Below are 21,989 nucleotides of genomic sequence, written 5' to 3' on the forward strand. Positions count from 1 at the left end.
TTTACTGGTCGGGGTATTTACTGGTCGGGGTATTTACTGTGCGGGGTATTTACTGGTTGGGGTATTTACTGGTCGGGGTATTTACTGGTCGGGGTATTTACTGTGCGGGGTATTTACTGGTCGGGGTATTTACTGGTCGGGGTATTTACTGGTTGGGGTATTTACTGGTCGGGGTATTTACTGTGCGGGGTATTTACTGGTCGGGGTATTTACTGTGCGGGGTATTTACTGGTCGGGGTATTTACTGGTTGGGGTATTTTACTGGTCGGGGTATTTACTGTGCGGGGTATTTACTGTGCGGGGTATTTACTGGTCGGGGTATTTACTGGTTGGGGTATTTACTGGTCGGGGTATTTACTGGTCGGGGTATTTACTGGTTGGGGTATTTACTGGTCGGGGTATTTACTGGTTGGGGGTATGGTTACTGGTCGGGGGTATTTACTGGTCGGGGGTATTTACTGGTTGGGTATTTACTGGTCGGGGTATTTACTGGTCGGGGGGTATTTAACTGGTTGGGGGTATTTACTGGTCGGGTATTTACTGTCGGGTATTTACTGTCGGCTACGGCAGGCTGGGGTGCGTTTGCCTCCCGGAGCGCACTGAAGAGCAGAAGTATAAAAGCCACGATGACTTCAGTCACTTTAACGCGACGCGCCGTCATTAACCAACAAGCGCACTCGAACCGGCTCAGACGCCGGATCACCTTCTGCTCCGCGTTTGATGGGGCGTTTCAAAGAGTCGGGTGGGACGGGTGAGACGTGCGGGGGGGGGACGGGGAGAAAGAGAGGCTTTTCTCACAGGGAGAGGCCAGGAGGACGCTTTCCCTCCGCTAATTCCCCGGCGGAGGAATCAAAGGTGCTCCTCGCTGACGGCATCACAAAGAGAGAGAGAGAGAGGAGAGGGAGAGAGAGAGAGAGGGAGAGAGAGAGAGAGAGAGAGAGAGAGAGAGGGAATGATACATAATAAGTGTGAGAACAGCGGGAGAAGCCACGGCTTCTACAGTTCACCGAGTAGAAACACACACACACACACACCTGCTTTCCAAATATCTATCCATCTATCTAGATTTATCTCTCCATTCGTCAGAGGCCTGTCAGAATGCAGTCATGACGGCCAGGTTGTCATGGTGAAGCGGTTGTCATGGCGAGCACCATCCGAGTCGTGCTCGCTGCTGAATGGAGTGCAAACGAGAGGAGGGAACGGCTGACCTCGGTCGGACTGACAGGTCGGCCGCGTTGGTTTTTCAGATCGGTGCCTGGTTGCGTAACGCGTTGTCGGCTGTACTTCATCGCGCCGTTACGGCGGCAAATCGAATGGGTCCATCTGCAGGTTCGGAAATGAACCGGCGGTTCCCAGCAATGCCGTGACGGGCGGAGCGAACTCCACACTCCGCCGAGTTTCTCTTTTTTTAATTTGTTTCTAATGCTTCATTTCACTACGCAGGGTCATTATGGAGGGTCATTACCGGTAATTTCCCTGTAGAATATCTTCCTGATCGACCATTTCTACGAGAGCTGAGAAGGGACACCTTCAAAACATCTGATCATGGTTTTTATCAGCTTATTTTTTAAATCATTCGATAGGATTGCGGTGGCTTTAATGCGGTCATTCATTTTATTACGCGGGTCAGGGTCAAGTAGGGTTGTCTCTCTCCGGAATATGGTCACGATTGATCGTTTTGCTATTTATGAGATGGGAAAAAAAAATGATTCTGCAGCAGCACAAAGTAGAGAGAAGTCGAGGTGCGTTTCTCCCGACACAGTTATAATAGTTTTTTAATTCAGTTAATTTTAATTAGTTTTTAGAGGCAGATTTACTAGTTTTTATTAGTTTTGATATTTTGAAATTGCTTAGTTTTAGTTTAGTTTTTATTAGTTACAGTGTTAGTTTTAGTTTTTTTTTTTGTAAATTAGGATATTTGTCAGGTGCATGAATCAAAATCACCAGAATAGCCTTATCCATCTTAGCTCCGATAAGGTTATTGACTCTTGCAGCTCTGGGTGTTTTGAATTTTGGTTCGAGTGACGTGGTGAACTTTTTGAAGGTAATCGAGTCACACAGTCGTGTAGACATTCCAGTCTTAATAAACATATTTACCAATGCTTCTTCTCTTTTGTGGTGTTCCTGCGTATTTACTAGCCAGCAGCTACTTGGTCCATTATGGATGCTGTAGTATCACGTTCCTTTCCCATGTTACCTGGCCTGGCTACCGCTTCTCTTTCGGGGGAGGGCGGGCAAGAGGCTGGCTTGTTCAGGTACTCTTGGTTCGCCTTTTTGTGTGAGCTTTTCAAATGGACTTTCAGATTCGTGGGGTTTTTCCCCTTGAGAAGTATTCCACGTATTGTATCACCTGCTTCTACAACAAGGCACTTACTTTTATTTTTGCCACTGTCATAATCAAAGAAATCCCAAATAGGACTTTCTTCCACTTTCTTCCGACTTTCGCTGCAGCCATCACGCTAGCCGGCGGCGTCACGGACAGACTATGGACACGTGACGTCACAGACCACGTGTTACCATAATGGTCAAAAACCTGGCTTAAAACTGGCAGCGTGAAGTAAATAGATTTTAATTCAACCCAAAAGGCTTATTACAAAGACGAAAACGAAGGACGTTTTTGCTATAATATTAGTTCGTTTAAGTTCGTTTTGTATACACACAAAACAGTTTCAGTTAGTTTTCGTTTTTTTTTTTAACTCTTTATTTCAGTTGACGAAAATGCTTTTTCAATTCTAGTTTTAATTTTATCGTTCGTTTTCGTTAACTATAATAACCTTGCCTCCCGAAAGGTGTTCGCGTTTCATTTGATGAAGTGCTTTTGTGTGAAGTCCAAGATGAAAAATGCATTTAACAACGCGCCACTGACTTGAAACGTGGTTTTTGTTGGTCAGCGGCGCAATGGAATTTCTCTGAAATGCTCAGGGCCACACCTCAGTTACAAAAGGCCACTCCTGCTCCAAAATCTATTTTAAACGCACATTTCATATCATCAAAACAGACGCCATATTGTTTCACTTAATAGGCATCAAACTATTTTAGAAAAAGGTTTTGAAAAATGAGCTCACAATGTCTATTTGGTCAAGTTTTGCGGAAAGTGATTGGACGAAACTGCGGGGTTGTGCAGAATTTGAGTCGATGACGGATCCTGGATGTATTGAGGGTTCATTTTGACAGCGGCACTTGCTGGAAACCTTGAACTGGAAGCTGTAGTGATACGGCACATATACGGCATATACACACACACACACACACACACACATATAATGTCTTAAATATAATGGGTCAATGAGATATTTTATGCAAAACTCAACAAAAATTCAATTCTTTTTCATTTATTTGGACCACACAAGAATTCTACACAAACTGCAAACTCTTGTGAAATGCGCTACTCTTAAGTAGTTGGTATCGGTTAGATGGAAGCCCTGGCACAGGCACTTCTTTTTAGGGCTTTTGTTAGCTTTGGCTAGATTGCCACTTGAGATTTGGAGGGAAGGATGTGATCGTCAGGGTCGATCCTGCAGATCGAGTGGGGCTTTGTGCCGCCGACGTGGTGGACCGAATGCCGGTCTGGTTTGTGGCTAGATGCGTACGTCTGCATTCAGTGTGAAAATAAAACTTGAGAATCAGTTCATTTGGGTGTTTTTTGCTGTCAAAGTTCAAAAACAGACAAGAAGTGGCATTTGGGAGACGGTGTACGTGTGTATCCGGTGCTGTCAGGGCGGACAGATGAGAAAGTGGATCAGCTGGTGGGGAGGTCATGTGCTCCAGTGTTGGGGGGGGGTGAAAGGGGAGGAGCAGGGTTCAGGAATAGCAGAGTGACCATGCCAACCCTCCCTTTACCCCTAATCGCTCGCCCCTCTTTCCATCTTGATGCCCCTCACTTTGCTCGTGCCCACCGGCCTCTTCCTGGAACCCTGGAACCGGTACAACTACCAGGTTACGACTTTCTCTCTCCTCCTGGTTTATATGCAACTGGACTGTGTGCCCGTGATGGCCCGTCCTCTTACTTGTTATAATAAGTGTGTGTGTGTGTGTGTGTGTTCCGCTGCCTGTGAGACTTCAGATGCATTTGGATGCTGTTTAAATGAAAGGAGGCTATTACTCTGTTAATGATATGTTGGTAGGACCTTGCTGCGTAAGCTGCGCTTATCCAATTCCTCATTAACGTCCACTCGTTAGTCAGCAATGTGCAGAATGTGCATCACACGAGTAGCCGCTTGCCAGGCGGTAAGTGGGAGTTTGAGGGAGGAGGACCACACTTGGCCATAAAGTCACCACACAAACGTCTTTGGCCGTGAGAAGGTGGTAAGTTTGGTACTGTAGCACATTCAATCTTTTGAACAGGGTGGTGATTCGAACTGGCAACCTTCTGATTACGGGTCCACTTCCTTACCCGCTAGGCCACCTCTGCCCCATGAGGCTTGGTGTTTTTGCATTTCCACAGAACACTAAAGATGAATGAATTAATGTCTGACGTTCATAAATGGTGAATCCAGGGAAGTTGAAATGTAAGATAGAATACGTTTCATGTCATCGCCACAGAAACATGCATGATGCACATTCTGCACATTCTGTTATAGAAATGAGAAAACCCATCAATTTGCGAAAAATGGCCCATAAATCTGCTCGCACGAGTTGTTGTTTCAGCTCCATAATATCCAACTTTCCTGCACACACCTCTTCATTCATCAGGCTTCTGACAATCCTTCTTCAGGGAGTCTTGGAGTGATATTTTGAAGAAAATTACCTTAGCATTCCTCAAATCTGTAGTGGAAACATGACCAGTTAAATCCATTAACCGTTACCTCATAAACTTCACTTGAGGAAATTAATTATTGAATGAACTGAATGACCTTTCATATGGACATATGGTGGCCTCCCAATGGGAAGTGCCATGATTAAATTGATGATGGCCGTTTCAAACCAGTACCAATCACATGGAACATGAGTCCATGTCTATTAAACACAAAGAGTTCCACAGGAAACCGTTGCATGTAGAGTATGAGAATGCTGTAGGTTCCATTTCAGAAACAAACATCATCAACGATACATCCATATAAATATCCCCGTTACGATAAGTCACTATAAACACAGTAGTAAAGATTGTATTGATTAATTTGTGCTATTGTATAATCACTGATTCCTGTAAGTTCCTCTGGTTACCAAACTGGCACCTTAATTCTGTTAAATATAGAAGCAAATCTTTTAATATTGTTGCAGTCAGAAGTAAAGTGACATGGTAACAAATGGTACATTTCAACACTGCCGTGTTTTTATTTTACGTGGAAAATGAAGTTCTGGACATTGGAATGTGAAGTTCTGGTAGTGGACGTTTTCTGACTTTTCTTATTGTAGTTACAAGCTCTCCAGTTATTTTTAGGCAACCACAGCCCTAAAAATGGCAGAATGTGTCGTTTTTTCTTTAGTGACGTGATTGCGAATGATCACATATTCAAGCATCATTTTTGTATTCTGCCCGGCCTTGCTATTTGGAATATATATAAGCGTCATATTATATCAGTCCCCCGTGCAAGACACCGAGGCGTCTGTGGTTGTGAAGGAGATGGGGTGACAGGGTATAACGACTTACTAATTTAATGTGGCTAAATGTCAGCGTGATTAAAAAAGTACACCTCCAGGATTAGAACCACCTCCATTAGACCTTCATTGTGGCCCTGCTGTATATGTCGTTCACATTTTAACATGATTACGTTACGTTATGCGTGCATGATCACAGCCAAATTTGTGGGATATTTGGGCTTAGCCTGTGAGTGTTCACATTTTTTAAAAAATTAATTAGTTAAATATTATTATTTGCAAATTTAATTAGCTCCTCTTGCAAAAATAACATGAAGCATAGCATTTGAGAAATTGCTGTGAAATCAGGGAGTTTAGGTAGCAACAATTCCGAACAAAGGCTGGAACGTCCTGGAGGGGCTGATAAATGTTTGATCACACAAAGACAAAGAAGGTAGAAATACAGAAAAGGAATCTCATTTTTCTGCAATCCACTTTTACTGAGCGCTCAGCAGGCATTATGCCTGGGGAGGGGATCGGCATCTTGTTTACATATGCAAATTCACGGTCCGTTCCGCCGTTTAGGCGGATTTCCACACCGTTTCATACGGCCTGACGGAACAGGGACCCAGCAGTACGGGCTCCAGATTTGGGGCCAAGTCATGTGAGTCAGTGGTGAAGTGAGTAGGCCCACAGCCAGTGAGTCAGTTTCGGAGTACAAGTGTCTGAGCCGGAGAGGCACTTTGAGCACGCAGGTGGTCTTCGTGGGTGGTCTGCGGCACCGCGGGAACGATCCCTTACACGCCCCGCCCCGGCGGGGCGCGCACGCCGTCGGTGACAACTCTATCAGCTGTCACTGTTGATGGACGTATACCCTGGAAAACCGAGGCACGCTTGGCAGGCACAATTTAGGGACGCACCGATCCGGAATTCCATTACGATACTAGTATTTAATGCATAAACTGTATATTGCTTGTAAAGAAAAAAAAAGTTAAAAAGTGAAGTGATTGTCACTTGTGATTTTTCCTCTGCATTTAAACCATCACCCTGAGTGAGCAGTGGGCAGCCATGACAGGCGCCCAGGGAGCAGTGTGTGGGGACGGTGCTTTGCTCAGTGGCACCTCAGTGGAACCTTGGCAGATCGGGATTCGAACCGGCAACCTGCTGATTACGGGGCCGCTTCCTTAACCACTAGGCCACCACTGCCCCACCACTGTTCTCAATATAAGGCAATAAGACGATATAACAAGAACACAAGTATATGTATACACTGCTTCTCACTAACAACTGTTCTAGTTTTGCCAAACTCTTCATGTTCTTTGACGTGTTCTTCTGGACGTGCATTGGCGCTGCAGTTATTGCAAGAGTCTATAATTTAGTTGAATATATCGGCACAGTTTTACCGATACCCGATCTAGACTGATAGCTGATACATGTATTGAATTGGTGCATCCCTTACACAAATGTGGCCAAAATATTCAGTTCAGTATTTTCACTGTCTCAGTATACGGTACCAAACTAAAGAATAGGCATTTGTGACTCAACAGGCCATAAGTCTCACATTAACCAAGTATTTATATGTTTTTTCCCTTTTATTTCTTTTATCAAGTGCATATATCTTACCCAACTTACATGTATAAATGTCATACGTAATAAGGTTACACAGGGACAAAAACCACATCATTTTGTTTAAAAATGATGGGCCAAATAAACGGGGCCCATTTTGTCAAGAGTATATCTGTTTTTATTTGTAATTTTGCAGTGTTGTTTTCGATGTGCTAAATTGCTGAGGAAAGTTATATCAGTTTTTAAAATACAAGCTTCTGCTCGTATCACTTATTACATAGTTATTCTATAGAGTTAGCATTGTGTAGTATTATATATAGATCTAGTGGACTGCTTATGGATAATAAATAGCTTTTTATTTTTTGCTGTGGTGAGGCAGTACTAATATAGTATCGTTATATTTGTTAATTTTGCAAGACCGACTTACTCACCATCATACTCATACATACCATCAATACATCATCGACATCGGCTGACAGTCGTGTGCAGATTTCCGCGGCTCTTGAGTTTTGTTGTTTGTCATTATTATTGAGTGTGAAATGACAACTTTCTGAACTGACAACTTTCTCTCCATCTGTCTCTCCTCTCGTCCTCTCAGAACACTTCTGGATCCTCTGCCCTGAATGACTGAAACCTACTGAGAGGTAAATAAAGACACACACACACACATACACACACACACATTCAAACAGTATCTGGTTTCCTTAGCAACGTTTCTTTGTGCTCTTCCTCTCCGCTCTGCCTGTTTCACATGAAAGATCCTCTCTGCATCGGCACCTTCAACATTTGTATAGAGCCCGAGGGGACGGCCCGGCCTGTGTCTCACCGTGTTATTGTCCTCTGGCTGCTTGCAGTTGTGTGTGTGTGTGTGTGTGTGTGTGTGTGTGTGTGTGTGCTGCGTCATCGATGTCTGTGCACGAGCTGATCTTTGTTTGTCTCCTGTGTTTGAGCGATGTTGGGAAGTTTGTCCTTCTCTTCGAGAATCGTGGCTGGTGAGAGAGGAGGGACGAGGTTTTATGGCGTGTGGTGGGTTAAGCGGGGCATACACTGTACACAGGTGTTTGGTCGGACCTCAGTTGTGACCTGAGCGCTCACACTACACGAGTGTAAAGTGTAAACATTGAATAAAAATAATTTCCCCAGGACGCGCCGTTTCTTCGCGCGTAGGAGGAGGATGAGGAGTAGAGGCAAGACGAGGAAGAGTCCGGCCAATAGAAGTTCACGGAAATGACATTGTCAACACTTCCTGTTTGGTGCAAGCAGGAAGTCGTGTGAGCGTTTTTCCAGGAAAAAAATCAAATGAGCCCGCTGGTTGTTCAGAGTCTCGGATGATGGAACTTAAAAAATACATTTGAGCTCATTTTTACATCCAATCACTGGATCAACTGGAATGCTTCACACGTTTGCAGGCCATGACAGGCGATGGAGTTCCTATTTTATTGAACGGGTGGGAAATTCTCTGGGCGGACAAAGCATGAGAAACAGGAGGTAACAGTTCCCCTTATGACGTCATAAAGATACAAAATTCCAGATCTGACCGTCTGGGGTCTGACCGTACATTATTTCATCATGTACAGTCCTGGCCAAAAGTTTATAGAATGACACAAATACTGGTTTTCCGCTTCGGTGTTTTTAGATCTTTTTGTCAATTGTTTTGTCAATTTTGTCAATTGACAATTACATCAAATATATGCAAAGAGTCAATATTTGCAGTATTTACAGTATTTTCAAGACCTCTGCAATTTTCCCTGGCATGCTGTCAACTATCAACTTCTGGGCCAAATCCTGACTAATGCCGACCCATTCCTGTTTGTCAGAATTTGTGGGTTTTTGTTTGTCAACCCGTCTCTTGATGATTGACCACAAGTTCTCAATTGGATTTAGTTCCGGGGATTTTCCTGGCCATGGACCCAAAATTTCAATGTTTTGTTCCCGGAGTGACTTAGTTACCACTTTGGCCTTATGACACGGTGCTCCATCATGCTGGAAAAGTTATTGCTCTTCACCAAACTGTTCTTGGATGGTTGGGAGAAGTTGCTGTCGGAGGATGTTTTGGTACCGTTCTTTATTCGTGGCTGTGTTCTCAGTTAAAATTGGGAGTGAGTCCACTCCCTTGGATGAGAAGCAGCCCAGCACATGAATGGTCTCAGGATGCTTTACTGTTGGCACGAGACAGGGCTGAAGGTAGCGCTCAACTCTTCTCCGGACAATCATTTTTCCAGATGCCCCAAACAATCGGAAAGGGGCTTCATCAGAGAAAATGACTTTACCCCAGCAGTCCTCAGCAGTCCAATCCCTGTACTTTTAGCTGAATATCAGTGTGTCCTTGATGTTTTTCTTGGAGAGAAGTGGCTTCATTGCTGCCCTTCTTGACACCAGGCCATCGTCCAAAAGTCTTCACTGTGGCCTGCTGCCATTCCTGAGCCTGCTCTGCACTGGTGGCACCTCCCATCTGAGACGGACCTGGCGCTTGCTGGACGTTCTTGGTGACCCTGAAGCCTTCTTCACAACACTTAAACCTCTCTCCTTGAAGTTTTTGACGACTGCACGTGTTTTCTTGCAGGTAACCTTGGTTAACAGAGGAAGAACAATCATTTCAAGCATCACCCTCCTTTTAAAACATCCAGTCTGCTATTCTAAATCACTCAGAATGACAGAATGATCTCCAGCCTTGTGCTGGTCAACACTTTGTAATTCATCTGATCGCTCTTCATAACATTCTGGAGTATATGCAAATTGGCATCATAAAAATGGAAGCAGCAAACAAACAGTATTTGTGTCATTCTCAAAACTTTTGGCCACAATTATGCTATGTAGTTCAAGCTCAGGCATTTTTATTGCTTTATTGTCCTTTGAAGTGAAAGTCTGCAGTGTGTGTGACACTGCAGCACAGCACACGGTGACACAATGAAATATTAACCATCACCCTGAGTGAGCAGTGGGCAGCCATGACAGGCGCCCGGGGAGCAGTGTGTGGGGACGGTGCTTTGCTCAGTGGCACCTCAGTGGCACCTTGGCGGATCGGGATTCGAACCGGCAACCTTCTGATTACAGGGCCGCTTCCTTAACCCAACCACCGCCCCAAATTTTCAGATACGTTCAGGTTAGGACATAGTGAAACAAAACATTGTTTCTCCAGAACCAAGTTAAACAAGGTTACAGACCAACATAAAGTGCATGTGTGTGACATCGACAAACTGGGCTACATGAAGTGCAAAAATATGGGACACAGGCAGTGCTAGACAGACTATAGGACACATGATGCCCGATTCCAGGAAAAATGGGCTCAAAATAGGCCAAATGTAGCACAATGCATGCCCGGCTTTAGTGAGATTTAGTGAAAGTGATTGTTTTTGTCATTGATTTTGTGATACACAGCACACAGTGACACAGTGAAATGTGTCCTCTGCATTTAACCCATCATCTTAATGAGCAGTGGGCAGTGTGTGGGAACGGTGCTCTGCTCAAGGGGACCTCATTGGCACCTCGGCGGTTCGGGATTTGAACCCGCAACCCTTCGGATCCTTAGCCGAAGTCTTTATTTTCATCTTGTGTTGTTACTTTTTCATTGGTCATTGTCACAAGGAGGCTATAGAGTGGCAAAATCAACACTCCTTGACCCTGTTTGATTAACTGGACTTGTCCACGTTGCATTATGCAGCACAGCACACATTTTAAGCTAGAATATAAAGCTCACCCCATCCGTCTCTCCACAAAATCACATTCAAAGTGCTTCGCTGGCAACAAACCCACATGGGTACTGCCAAAGCAATTAAAGTAATTATGTAGTAAAGAACATTACTGTTACTCTCTTTCCCCCCAACCCCTTGTTGAAATGTCTTTGCCGGGTCGGCGCAGCAGCGGTCACCATACACCGGCGCTGTCTGCCACATAGGGGTAATTATATAAAGGTTAATTATGTCAGACAGCCACAAGGCTCGGGGTAAAAATAGAATTGGGGCTCGTTCGCTTGCCGCTGGGGTGTGAGCATGTTTCAGATGCTTAGAGGTTACATGTGCATCCGTAGGAGAAATGGAGAGAGAGGTAGGTAAAGTTTAGGTCAAGAAAGAATGTGTTTTACACATAAATATATGGCAGAATTAGAATTATTAGGCTACTTTTCACACATGCTCCCTGGCCACTTAGCTGGCAACGTTACCATAGTAATTATAAAACAAGGCATATCAGCTACAGGACAGAAAATTGTAAACAAACAGTTTCAGAGATGCAGAAATTACAAAAAAGCCACACAAAAATATGACAAATTACACTAAACAAAAAGGGCATAAGCAAACACCAAGCAAGCAACAAGACACTTTAGACAGGCTAATTACAGTATTATTTTCAGAATCGTGTTTATTGGCATGCACATACAAGGAATTTGATTCCGGTTGATGGTGTCTCTCAGGTTTTAAATTTTAATATTTATATACATGTATAATATGTTAATCAGCATACAGTATATTTCATTTAATGGTCTACTGTCATCAATAGAATTTGTCGCTTTTGGTCAATATTCCATGGCTTTATAGATGCTTAATTCTGATTGGGTAGTGAAGTTGTCCTGTATGGATTATTCCTCAGACTATTTTTTCCACTTTTTTTATCAATCTACTGAAGTGCATGTCAGCGCATGTGGTTGTTGGTCGTTGCTTCTCTGGTAAAGGTCCTGTGGTGGAGAGGAGCAGAGGGACGGCGCTGCTGTAAGGCTATACTCTGGGTTGTCATGGGTTACGGGCTGGGTGGAATGTCTTGGCAGCGCGGCGCAGGCTGCAGAACAGTCAGGCTCCAGGCCGAAGGCAGCATGTATCCTTGTCTCTGCGTCTCAGCGGGGAATGTGTATAACATGTCACATTTAACTGTGTGTGTGTGTGTGTGTACGTGTGTGTACTGGTACGTAGGTGGGTGAGGTGGAGAGTCTGTTCACTCATGCCAGCAAATCATTCATGGCAGAGAGGGAGGGAGGGAGAGAATCTGCTCCATGCTTGTGTTGTGTGTATTCCTTCCTCTTAAAGTACAAAGAGCTGTTTGATGAAAGGAGCCTCTGGGTGTATTGGATGAATTATGGAGTCTATGATGAATAACTCAGTGCTGGATGGTTGGATGAATGAATTATATATGAATGGATAAAAAGAAGAGGATGAGGAATCCCCTCCACCCACGGTTGTCTTTATGTAAGGCCTGATTTACAGTGTTCCAGTGTGGCTCTTTTGTCTCAGGTGATTATGGGTAAGTCTCCTGGGAAGCTTTCAAATCCTCTGCGGAATGTGTGTGTGTGAGCGAGTGAGAAAGAGATTGAGGAATCGTGGGAAACTGGATTCCAGCAAAGACAAAGGGTCTTTGGAGGACGTTTGTAGGGTACCAGCTGTCGTTCTCTGGTGTATGACGTATTCTTACAAACTAGCAGGTTCATGGGCACCCATTGCGAGTCACTTACCTTGGCTGGTCACAGCCCTGTGTCCTTCAGCTGTAACCCAGATCCCAGCGATCACTTCCTGGACATTTGATCAATTTGGTTTGCTGCTCCTTGGTGTGAGATGATACGGCTCTGTTATGAATCTTGCTTATGAATGATGTGTCACTTTCCCGTCTAGGGGTAGAGAACATGAACAACGGGAGGGGAGTAGGTGGCTGGAAACACACAAACACAACCAAAGTGCAATAAGAGTGCGTTTATCTAGAGTGCAGGCAAGTGAAGTGAACCAACAAACCAAAGAACAGTGCTGAACAACAACTAACAGGAGGAACATTACACACACAAAAGAGACATTAAAAGGGGCAGTGGTGGCCTAGCGAGTAAGGAAGCGGACCCGTAATCGGAAGGTTGCCAGTTCAAATCCCGAACTGCTAAGGTTCCACTGAGCAAAGCACCGTCCCCACACACTGCTCCCCGGGCGCTTGTCATGGCTGCCCACTGCCCACTCAGGGTGATGGTTAAATGCAGAGGACACATTTTATTGTGTCACCATGTGCTGTGCTTGCTATGTCTCACAATGACAATCACTGTGTAATAAACAAAAGTGTAATAAACTTCCTTAATGTCACCAATGTGTGTTTACATACATTTTACATAGGGCTGCGAAATAAATTTCATTGCAATCGCGATGTCAGATCGTGCAATTACATGAAGGTAAAATGATGCGATTTGTATTATGAGTACACTGACTAAAGCGACAATATATTATGTCATTCTCTCGAGGTTTACCAGCTGACTAAACTGAGACCGGCTGCTCAGTGTCACTTGAGTCTGTTAACCGTTCCTGCTGTGTTCGGGCCTGGAGTTGAGCTGTAGAGCTGTAAATCAATTACTTTAGTCAGGCTCGGGACAGAGCAAGTCGGAACGAGCTCACACAGTAAATGATCAGTCAGCAAACACGAACTTCTGGTCTATAGTACCTATCCTTTACATATGATTGGCTACTGACTGGTAAAAGTGTTTTGCGATTTGTAAATAGTTTTGTTAAATGTTAATTTCATTTGCTAATCTCTGCCATCGTCATATTTACCTGTACATATAAAATTCTGGGACTAACTCCTGTCCTGGCTGTTGGTGAGTCACATAAATACCATTTATTATTGTAGGGGGTTTATTACTTTTCACCTCAGTTTTTGTTCACCGTTCAAACCTACACCCACCTTGTACAACAGCGTTGCCTTCTTAAAGCGCACATTTTACGAATTAATGTGTGACGTCACAATGACAATGATTGTGAACTCATGGTTACAAATGTGACACACAAAACATGAGGCAACAGGACCAATTTGTATCTAAATATCTATTTAGTTCCTGAAAATAGTGGACCTCTGGCACAATCCTGACATTTTTCGGAACTCCAGATTTCATGTTGCCCTGTATTGTCTCTGATTGCCCTGATTGTTATCAGCAGTTAGTGTTACTATAAATGTATCCTGGTTGTGACATGTCCCTGTGTGGTCATTGTCTTTTATGCGTTTTGGGTTAGTTTGCATTAAACCCCATGTTTATGTTAAGTCATGCAAATGTGTCGTTCACTGCACAGCCTCGGTTCTGACATTCTCAGACCTTCTCTGGTGACCTGTCACGTCAGCCCAGCCCAGTTCTGTTTTTGTAATGTTTCTGTTTCCAGTCCAGGTGACCTGAAGAGGTGGAATGTAAGAAAAACCTGGACTGGCTTATGAATTTTGAGGTCTGGTTTTGCTATACTCTGACCTATATAACATGTATTCATTCCAGATAGCTGGCACTGGTCCCTGAATAATCATCACCCAACTGAAAGAATGAACGTTGCACTTATAGTAGCTACGTCACCACTCCTCCTTCCGAAGTGTCGAATTCTGACCTCAACTCTGAACGCAAGATCTGCTGACGAAGAGTGTTTATCACTCCAGGCTTGTTGAAGCGTGGCTGGGGCTGTTGCCATGGTAATGGACAGTCGTTTTGTGGATGGGATCGTAATGTCACGGCTCCATTTGTAAATGAAACATTATAATAACATGGTGTGCTGAGGAAAACAGGCCTTCATAGGTATGAATTGAAAACATCTCATTAACCATTTCATGCAAATGACTAGGCATGGCGTTAATGGAGCTGTCGTGGCGCGCTTGTACGGTCTGCATACGGAGCTGGTCCTCCGCGGTGAGAAAATCGACCGGTGTGATGTAATGGCGGAACGGCGAGCGCCTCTGAAGTTGCTGAAAGAGCAGAGAGGGTCTCGGCTCTGTTCCCACAGTTACAGGCACAGGCACACCAAAACGGAGCCGATGTGCCTAGTCAGCGAAACATTTCAACTTAAACTGGAACTACACTTTTACTGTGCAGCGTTGGGAGAATTTCTCCTCCTCTGCTCCTCTGGCCTTTAGATCAAGCATTTTTGGAGTGCCTGTGAAGCTCACTCATGGACGCAGGCTTTAAAGCCTGAGGACCACGTAAGCGCAGCGCCTACTGTGTCGGTCACCTCCGCTCCATCCAGGGAGTTTTTCTGGCCGTGAAGGAAAGACATCTGTCCTGGCTGAGTTATATACCAATCATCTCTCCTGGAGAAGATGGACCCTGCAGGAACTGGCAGATTCTGTGAACTTCTTCTGTTTTCTATTATAAGTAAATTCCTTTTCTAAAGGCTGTGCTTATCATGGTCGTTGTTTTGCGTAAGTAAGAGTGGCTGGATGATGAAGGTAACGTTGAAGGGAAGGAAGCCAGTATCTCTGCAGCATGACGCTTCTTGTTTAAAAGAGAAGAACAGAAAGTAGTCTCCAGTTATTATTAAACTCACCAGACTCCTTGCAGTAATTAGGATGGACATATTCTTTTCATTCTAACCTCACTCATGATCACTCATCTCCATTTTCTGTAATTATATTATTAGACATGTCTCCACGGTGTATTAAAGTATACAAATATTACATCACTGACGCCTCTGATCCGGATACTGTGCATAGCCCCAGGTTGTAGTACTCCATGGCTTAACATGTGTGTGTTTTTGTCTGGTGGTAGAGTCCAGATTGTCACACACTGCAGTGCAGTTAATGATTGGATGTTCAGACCGTGAAAGTGTCATCTTGTGACTCATTCGATCTGGAGAAAATATTGTCAGCAGAAGCGCAACGTGAAGATTCCGGGCCTTTATCGTGTCACTCTTCTCTAGGATGATCGAGGAGGGAGGACGTCGAGGAAAGACCATGGCGGAGAAGAGACAGATCTTCATGGACATGAGTGAGTGGTGGAGGATTATTGCTCTAAAACAACCTAGCTTCCAGAATGTCTGAATGAACTGTGTGACAGAGGTGAGAATCATAGAGGGACACATAACACAGCACTTTCCTGATATGTTGCCCATGGTAACAATGACAACGTAGTACTGCTGGCTCAGCCACACTCAATAGATTTATTAGGGGTGGAAGAAATGATCAATACAGCAGTATATCATGATCGATGAATCGAAGTTTAAACACTTTATAGCAGGCAGAGAAAGGAATTATTTGACGGATTCTGCGATTGTGTCTGCGTTTTCCACATCGCTGAAATCATTGGACCCTGAGAGTGCATACATATACAACGGTTTAGTTTTAGCTACCAATTATATATTATTATAAAATATACTATTTATCACCAGGATCATTTATGCGTACGTTTTGGAAATGTAATGTTTAATCTTTTTGGGAGAAGATCCATGGAGTAGTTCATGACATTCATGACAAGGGTTTTTACTCCCGAAAAAATGTTTAAAGGTCTACTATTATGTCTTATTGGTCCCCTAATATTAGCTTTAAATGATTATAAGGACTAGAGCGGCCTATGGAAGTTCCGCATTCGCGGAAATTACATCAAGTTGTTGATAATAACTATTGAGAAAGTTATTAACAGTGGATGCTTTAAATTGTTTCCAAAAGTGGGTTGATTTACGATTCTACATTCATTTGTGATCCCCAGGAACAGTGAGGAGCCTAGGTTTTGGGCTGTAGGATTATGACCAAAATCACAATTACATTGCCAGGAATTTATTGATGAATATACTAATGGACTACAGAAATCGCCCACATTTTCCTGGGCAATTTTACGAAATTATGCCCAGTACTATTTTTGGGGCCATAATATATATAAATTACAGAGATTGTGAAGTGAATTGTTCCTTCTCTCTAGGTTAGAGGCTAGTGTTGGTTTTCTTGGTGTGGCATGTATCAGTTTAAGATGAAAGCAGATAGCTGTGTGACACGTGTCAAGGTCGGATAGATATATTTTTTCCTTCCCTCTTGACCTGTGGTTTAATTTGATTTGATCTCTTCTAGGGGCACAGAATTTTGATGAAATCCGGCTCTCAACTTACCGGACGGCCTGCAAGCTGAGATTTGTACAGAAAAGATGCAACTGTGAGTCGAAATACTCTGTAATGCTGTGAAGCTGTGCTGTTATGGTGCACAGTTACGGATGGGTTTAATACTAAAAACATTTCCCCGTAATCAAGTCAGATTGTTACAGGGCTCTACAGTCTTACGGTGTGTTATTTAATGATTCACATCCCACTTTCGAATTTATCACACACATACGCTGAAAATTTGTTGTAAATTTGCTGTAGCGTTAATCAGCCATTCTGCTTAATTCAACGTTGATTAGCCCCCCAGCCATTTGCTCACTTCCTCCTCTCTCTCTGCCGCTCTCCGTCTCTCTGGCTCTTCTGCGAACACAAATTTTATTGCAACGCAGCCAGATTTTCAGATGACAGATTGTTTCATGTATATACAAAAGGACTGATTAAATCAGGGAAAAAATAGTCAATTAATAAAGAAGGTAAATTTAGAATGGTACAGTTGAGCATTAAAATTGTTTGCTTTTGGGCACTATTTTCTTGCTAAAATAGTGAATTATTTGTATCTGAAATGTACTAATTAAAAGTGTTAATTAATCTACAAAAATTGGGACACTCTGATGAATTATTTTGATTTAATGTATGTCCTGTATGGTGTCTGTACCTGACTGATGTGTAAAACCTGTAGTAAATTAAATTAAATTAAATTAGTGTTTTGTGGGGTTATTTTATTGTCTTTGTCTCGTTGGCAGTGCACCTGGTGGATGTGTGGAACATGATCGAAGCGTTCCGTGACAACGGCCTTAACACGCTGGACCACAGCACGGAGATCAGCGTGTCCCGACTGGAGACCATCATCTCCTCCATCTACTACCAGCTCAACAAGCGGCTGCCCACCACCCACCAGATCAATGTGGAGCTGAGCATCAGCCTACTGCTCAACTTCATGGTGGCCGCCTACGACAGGTACGTGTTCCTCTGGACATTTCGCTGCAAAAATTTTGGCAAGTGAGGCAGAGTTTAACAGCTGGACCAGATTAATGTTATGTATAAGCAGTTATGCATTATCACGGTTGTCAGAACGGTTCTTAAAGGTCCCCTATCATGAAAATTTCACTTTGAGATTATTTAACATTATTACGAGTTCCCCCAGCCTGGGGGTCCTACAGTGGCTAGAAATGGCGATAGGTGTAAAGAGTGCTTTGGTCATTCTGCTTTGTCTGTAATTCTGCACCACGGCTTAATTTTGAAAAGAGACTTACAGTATTAGGGGACCAATAAGACCGATATAAAAGCCAAAAAAACATTTAATGTCAGGGTACCTTTAAAACAGACAAGTGTTACAGTAGGAGAAACAGGTGTGTAAATGTTGTCTCTGATGCAGTGATGGGCGTGGCAAGCTGACGGTGTTCTCGGTGAAAGCCATGCTGGCCACCATGTGTGGAGGAAAGATTGTGGACAAGCTGCGTTGTGAGTTTAACACACACACATAATCATGTATTAGTAGGGGCTGTATGTCACACACACGACCATTTATTATATGATAAATTAATGTCTTTTGGTAATATTGTGACAATATTAATAATAAGAATAATAACATATGTGATGAGGTTGCTTTTTTCTAATTAGTTAATGGGCTGTTTCTGTTCTTGTTTAGTAGTAGACACATGCACAATTTCATTTGTCAATTGAGAGGAAGGAAGAGATTTGATGTTTTTTCTGTTACCATTTCTGTTTTTTGCCTGTTTGCTTGTTCTGTCACATCCTGCCACCTACTGGCCAAAATTGCACATTACATTGTTTCGATTTGTTTGTTGTGTGGTACATTCATATTTCATAGCTTTATTTGTATCCCTCCAAGGTGCAAACTTTCAATAATGATATTAATACAAGCATTAGTATTGTTAGACTAGTTTGGTCAGGTAAAATCTGTGTTTCAACTAAATAGTTGTAATTCCTGGTTAAACACCAGTTTTCTGGTAGTTCCAACAATTTAACTCTCCAGTACAGATACAGAAACATTCCTCACAATTGTTTTGCCACACCACAACAGTAGAAACTGGAAATGGAAGTTATAGATGGACAATTCATCAGTGCCCAATAGGTGATCAGTCCATGAAATGAAAATGGTACCAGTGAGGATCAATTTGCAATACATGTCATGACCTCATATGATCTTCATATCTCCCACTCCTCACTTGTCCCTCAGACATTTTCTCCCAGATCTCCGACTCTCATGGGGTCATGATCATGTCCAAATTTGACCACTTTCTGCGGGAGGTGCTGAAACTGCCCACTGCTGTATTTGAGGGGCCGTCCTTTGGCTACACTGACCACTCGGCTCGCTCCTGCTTCCCACAGCAGGTAAGGAACGCCCACAGGCCCCACCCAGAGAGTAGGGGAGCCCACCCCGGAACTTCCCTCTCAAACAACTCTCACAATATTGTACAATGATGGAGAAAAAAATATTTCAGAATATTTCAGAAAGGTTTCTGGTGAATCTGACTGGATGCACCGATGTCCCTAGCTAATTCAGACAAAATAATTATATCTTTGTTGGTAAAGACTGGGATAGGGACCATTTTGAAGCATGGAGGTACAGATGGATTGAACTGAAATACATTTCCGTGTGTGTATGTTTGTGTGTGTGTGTGTGTGTGTGTGTGTGAGTAGAAGAAGCTCATGTTAAATACCTTTCTGGACGCTATGATGGCTGACCCCCCACCTCAGTGCCTGGTGTGGTTGCCACTCATGCACCGCCTCGCCAATGTGGAGAACGGTACTTAAAACACACATACACACCCACACACACAAAAAAAGTTACATTAACAGTCTAATCAGTAGAGGTGTGAACCTCTAGCTTCACAATGCCTTGATATTGTGCATCATGATGCATCCCATACATTTTCTACATTACTTCAAATAGAAGGTCTCATACCCTGTTTGGCTTTGATTTGCTACAATGAGCACCTTGTAACAGTCGTATATACTGGTAGAACTGGTGTTAGTCATCTGCCCTGGTCCTGATGCAGATCGACTCTCCACCAAGCAGAGGAATCGAGCAGACTGGTCCAACCTGTGGTCCCTTTATTATTTCATTTTGTATCGCATAAAAGCGGTAACGTTTGGTACGTGTAACGTCCCTGTCTCATGTACGAGCGGTTACCAACATTTACCCGGGCGTGGCAGAACTGAGGTGCTGTAAGCATAATAAATAGAGAGTGTGATGGAAACCCCAGCAGCGGCGTGAGATTCTCTTTCTTCCCGGCGGGCCTCCTTTCTCTGCATGCTTCACCAGAGTTTCCTCCACAACGCACCGACCACACCGAAAAATATGTATGGCTTTCTAAACTCCCAGTAAGATGATAATGTCGTATTGTAGATCTCTGAACACTCAAAGACGTTTAAGATCAGCTTCATTCCCATCTTTCGAAGTGGCAGAAAGAACACTCGCTCGCTTTGATTCTATTGGTTGCGTGAAAATCCAACCCGGAGTGTCACGGTACTCTGTGGATCAGGATTTTTATTTTTTATGCTGCCGCCAGAAAATCAGCATCATTACGATATAATCAATTAGGTTCTGCTCTGCATCGATGCGAAATCGTCCACGTCTGCAACGCGATGCATCGATTATACGATTAATTTCAACACCCCTACTAATTAGTACATAATCGATGCACATACGTCCATACTTGTTAACCTCTTCACTCATATGTGTGTGTGTGTGTCAGTGTTTCACCCTGTGGAATGCTCATACTGCGCCACGGAGAGCATGATGGGTTTCCGCTATCGCTGCCAGCAGTGCCACAACTACCAGCTCTGCCAGGACTGCTTCTGGCGTGGCCATGCCAACGGTTCCCACAGCAACCAGCACCAAATGAAGGAGCACTCTTCTTGGGTGAGTGTCTGTCTTTAAGCCGCGGATTTTATCTTCCACCCGTGTAAATGCCGGGCATCAGTGCAGGAAAGGCCTACTTCTCACAGTTGCTGTTTATGGCATGCAAGTTCAGTAGACACCTAAATCTTCTACCATTAAGTATTTAATTACCTGAGGGAGTCATAATAAAAGATTAAGCAGCTAAAGCCCTTATGCCTTGATTTATTGCATAACGTGTTCTGACACTTTATGTTTAAAAAAAAAACAGACACAGAGTGGCCCAAGCTGTGGCCCAGATGAGATCGTACCATTTGTTACCATAGACCTAGAACTAGAACCTAGAAGTGAAAGTGAAGTGATTGTCATTATGATGCTTAGCACACAGTGCACACAACAAAATGTGTCCCATCACAGCGAGCACCCATGAAAGGCGCATAGGGAGCAGTGTGTGGGAACAGTGCTCTGCTCAGTGGCACCTCAGTGGCACCTTGGCGGCTTGGGGTTCCAACCGACAACCTTGTGATTATGGGTCCGGCCACCACTCCTCCTAAATAAGATGCATAAGATGTTTTATTCTGTTTTACACAATTTGGTCATTAAAGAGGTTCCCAAACATAGAACTCAGACTAAGAATAAGATTCCTTACATCACAATCATATGCATATTTGAGAAAATGTTTGATTATTTCTGTATTTTTGTGTAACTCCAAGACAGTTGTGTTTTATGACTTTTACCAGGAGTAGATTTTAAACTAAATCCAGTATGGCTGCTTATATCCTAGGGCCAGGCTGCCGCGCTAAACTCTCTCTTCTTCTCTCTCTCTCTCGCTCCCTCTCTCTCTTTCTCTCTCTCTCCTCCACCTCCAGAAATCCCCCGCAAAGAAGCTCAGTCACGCCATCAGTAAGTCACTGGGGTGCGTGCCCACCCGCGAGCCGCCCCACCCCATCTTCCCCGACCATCCAGAGAGGCCGCTCGACCTCGCCAACATAGTGTAAGTGTGACGAGTGTTGCTGAATAGGAGTGTGTGTGTGTGTGTGAAGCAGTGTATGGCGGCGTTGTCTGATGGCAGTGGCCATTCCCCCTAGCTTTTTCTATTTCACGACATCTTTCTGTCTCTCTCTCTCTCTCTACACCATCTTTGCAGCCATGTTGGCAGGCTTATAGCCTATAGCAGAGATGCCACCCCATTGGTCACTGACGTCATGTGACTTTTCGGTTTCCTTAGAGACAGTGATGATGTAGAGCCCCGA

At 43.7% G+C, this 21,989-nt stretch overlaps 1 protein-coding gene across 13 annotated transcripts in view; it reads left to right on the forward strand.

Annotated features, from left to right (window-relative positions):
- The window catches only part of LOC114802942 (dystrobrevin beta-like), a 38,403-nt gene that overhangs the window by 3,304 nt on the left and 13,110 nt on the right, over nt 1-21,989 (forward strand). For 12 of the 13 annotated variants that reach the window (XM_029002105.1, XM_029002106.1, XM_029002108.1 and 9 more), the window contains exons 2-10: nt 7,682-7,727; nt 15,705-15,772; nt 16,846-16,926; nt 17,615-17,828; nt 18,247-18,332; nt 19,072-19,226; nt 19,536-19,641; nt 20,594-20,760; nt 21,606-21,730. In XM_029002105.1, the coding sequence (XP_028857938.1) occupies nt 15,706-15,772; nt 16,846-16,926; nt 17,615-17,828; nt 18,247-18,332; nt 19,072-19,226; nt 19,536-19,641; nt 20,594-20,760; nt 21,606-21,730 (1,001 nt within the window). In that variant the 5' untranslated portion in view covers nt 7,682-7,727; nt 15,705. Of the gene's footprint in view, nt 1-3,918; nt 3,937-7,681; nt 7,728-15,704; nt 15,773-16,845; nt 16,927-17,614; nt 17,829-18,246; nt 18,333-19,071; nt 19,227-19,535; nt 19,642-20,593; nt 20,761-21,605; nt 21,731-21,989 lie in introns of those variants that run through there. The other variant, XM_029002096.1, reaches the window with a different exon arrangement.

This window comes from Denticeps clupeoides, chromosome 14 (genome assembly GCF_900700375.1).
Source record: "Denticeps clupeoides chromosome 14, fDenClu1.1, whole genome shotgun sequence".
Lineage (NCBI taxonomy): Eukaryota > Metazoa > Chordata > Actinopteri > Clupeiformes > Denticipitidae > Denticeps > Denticeps clupeoides.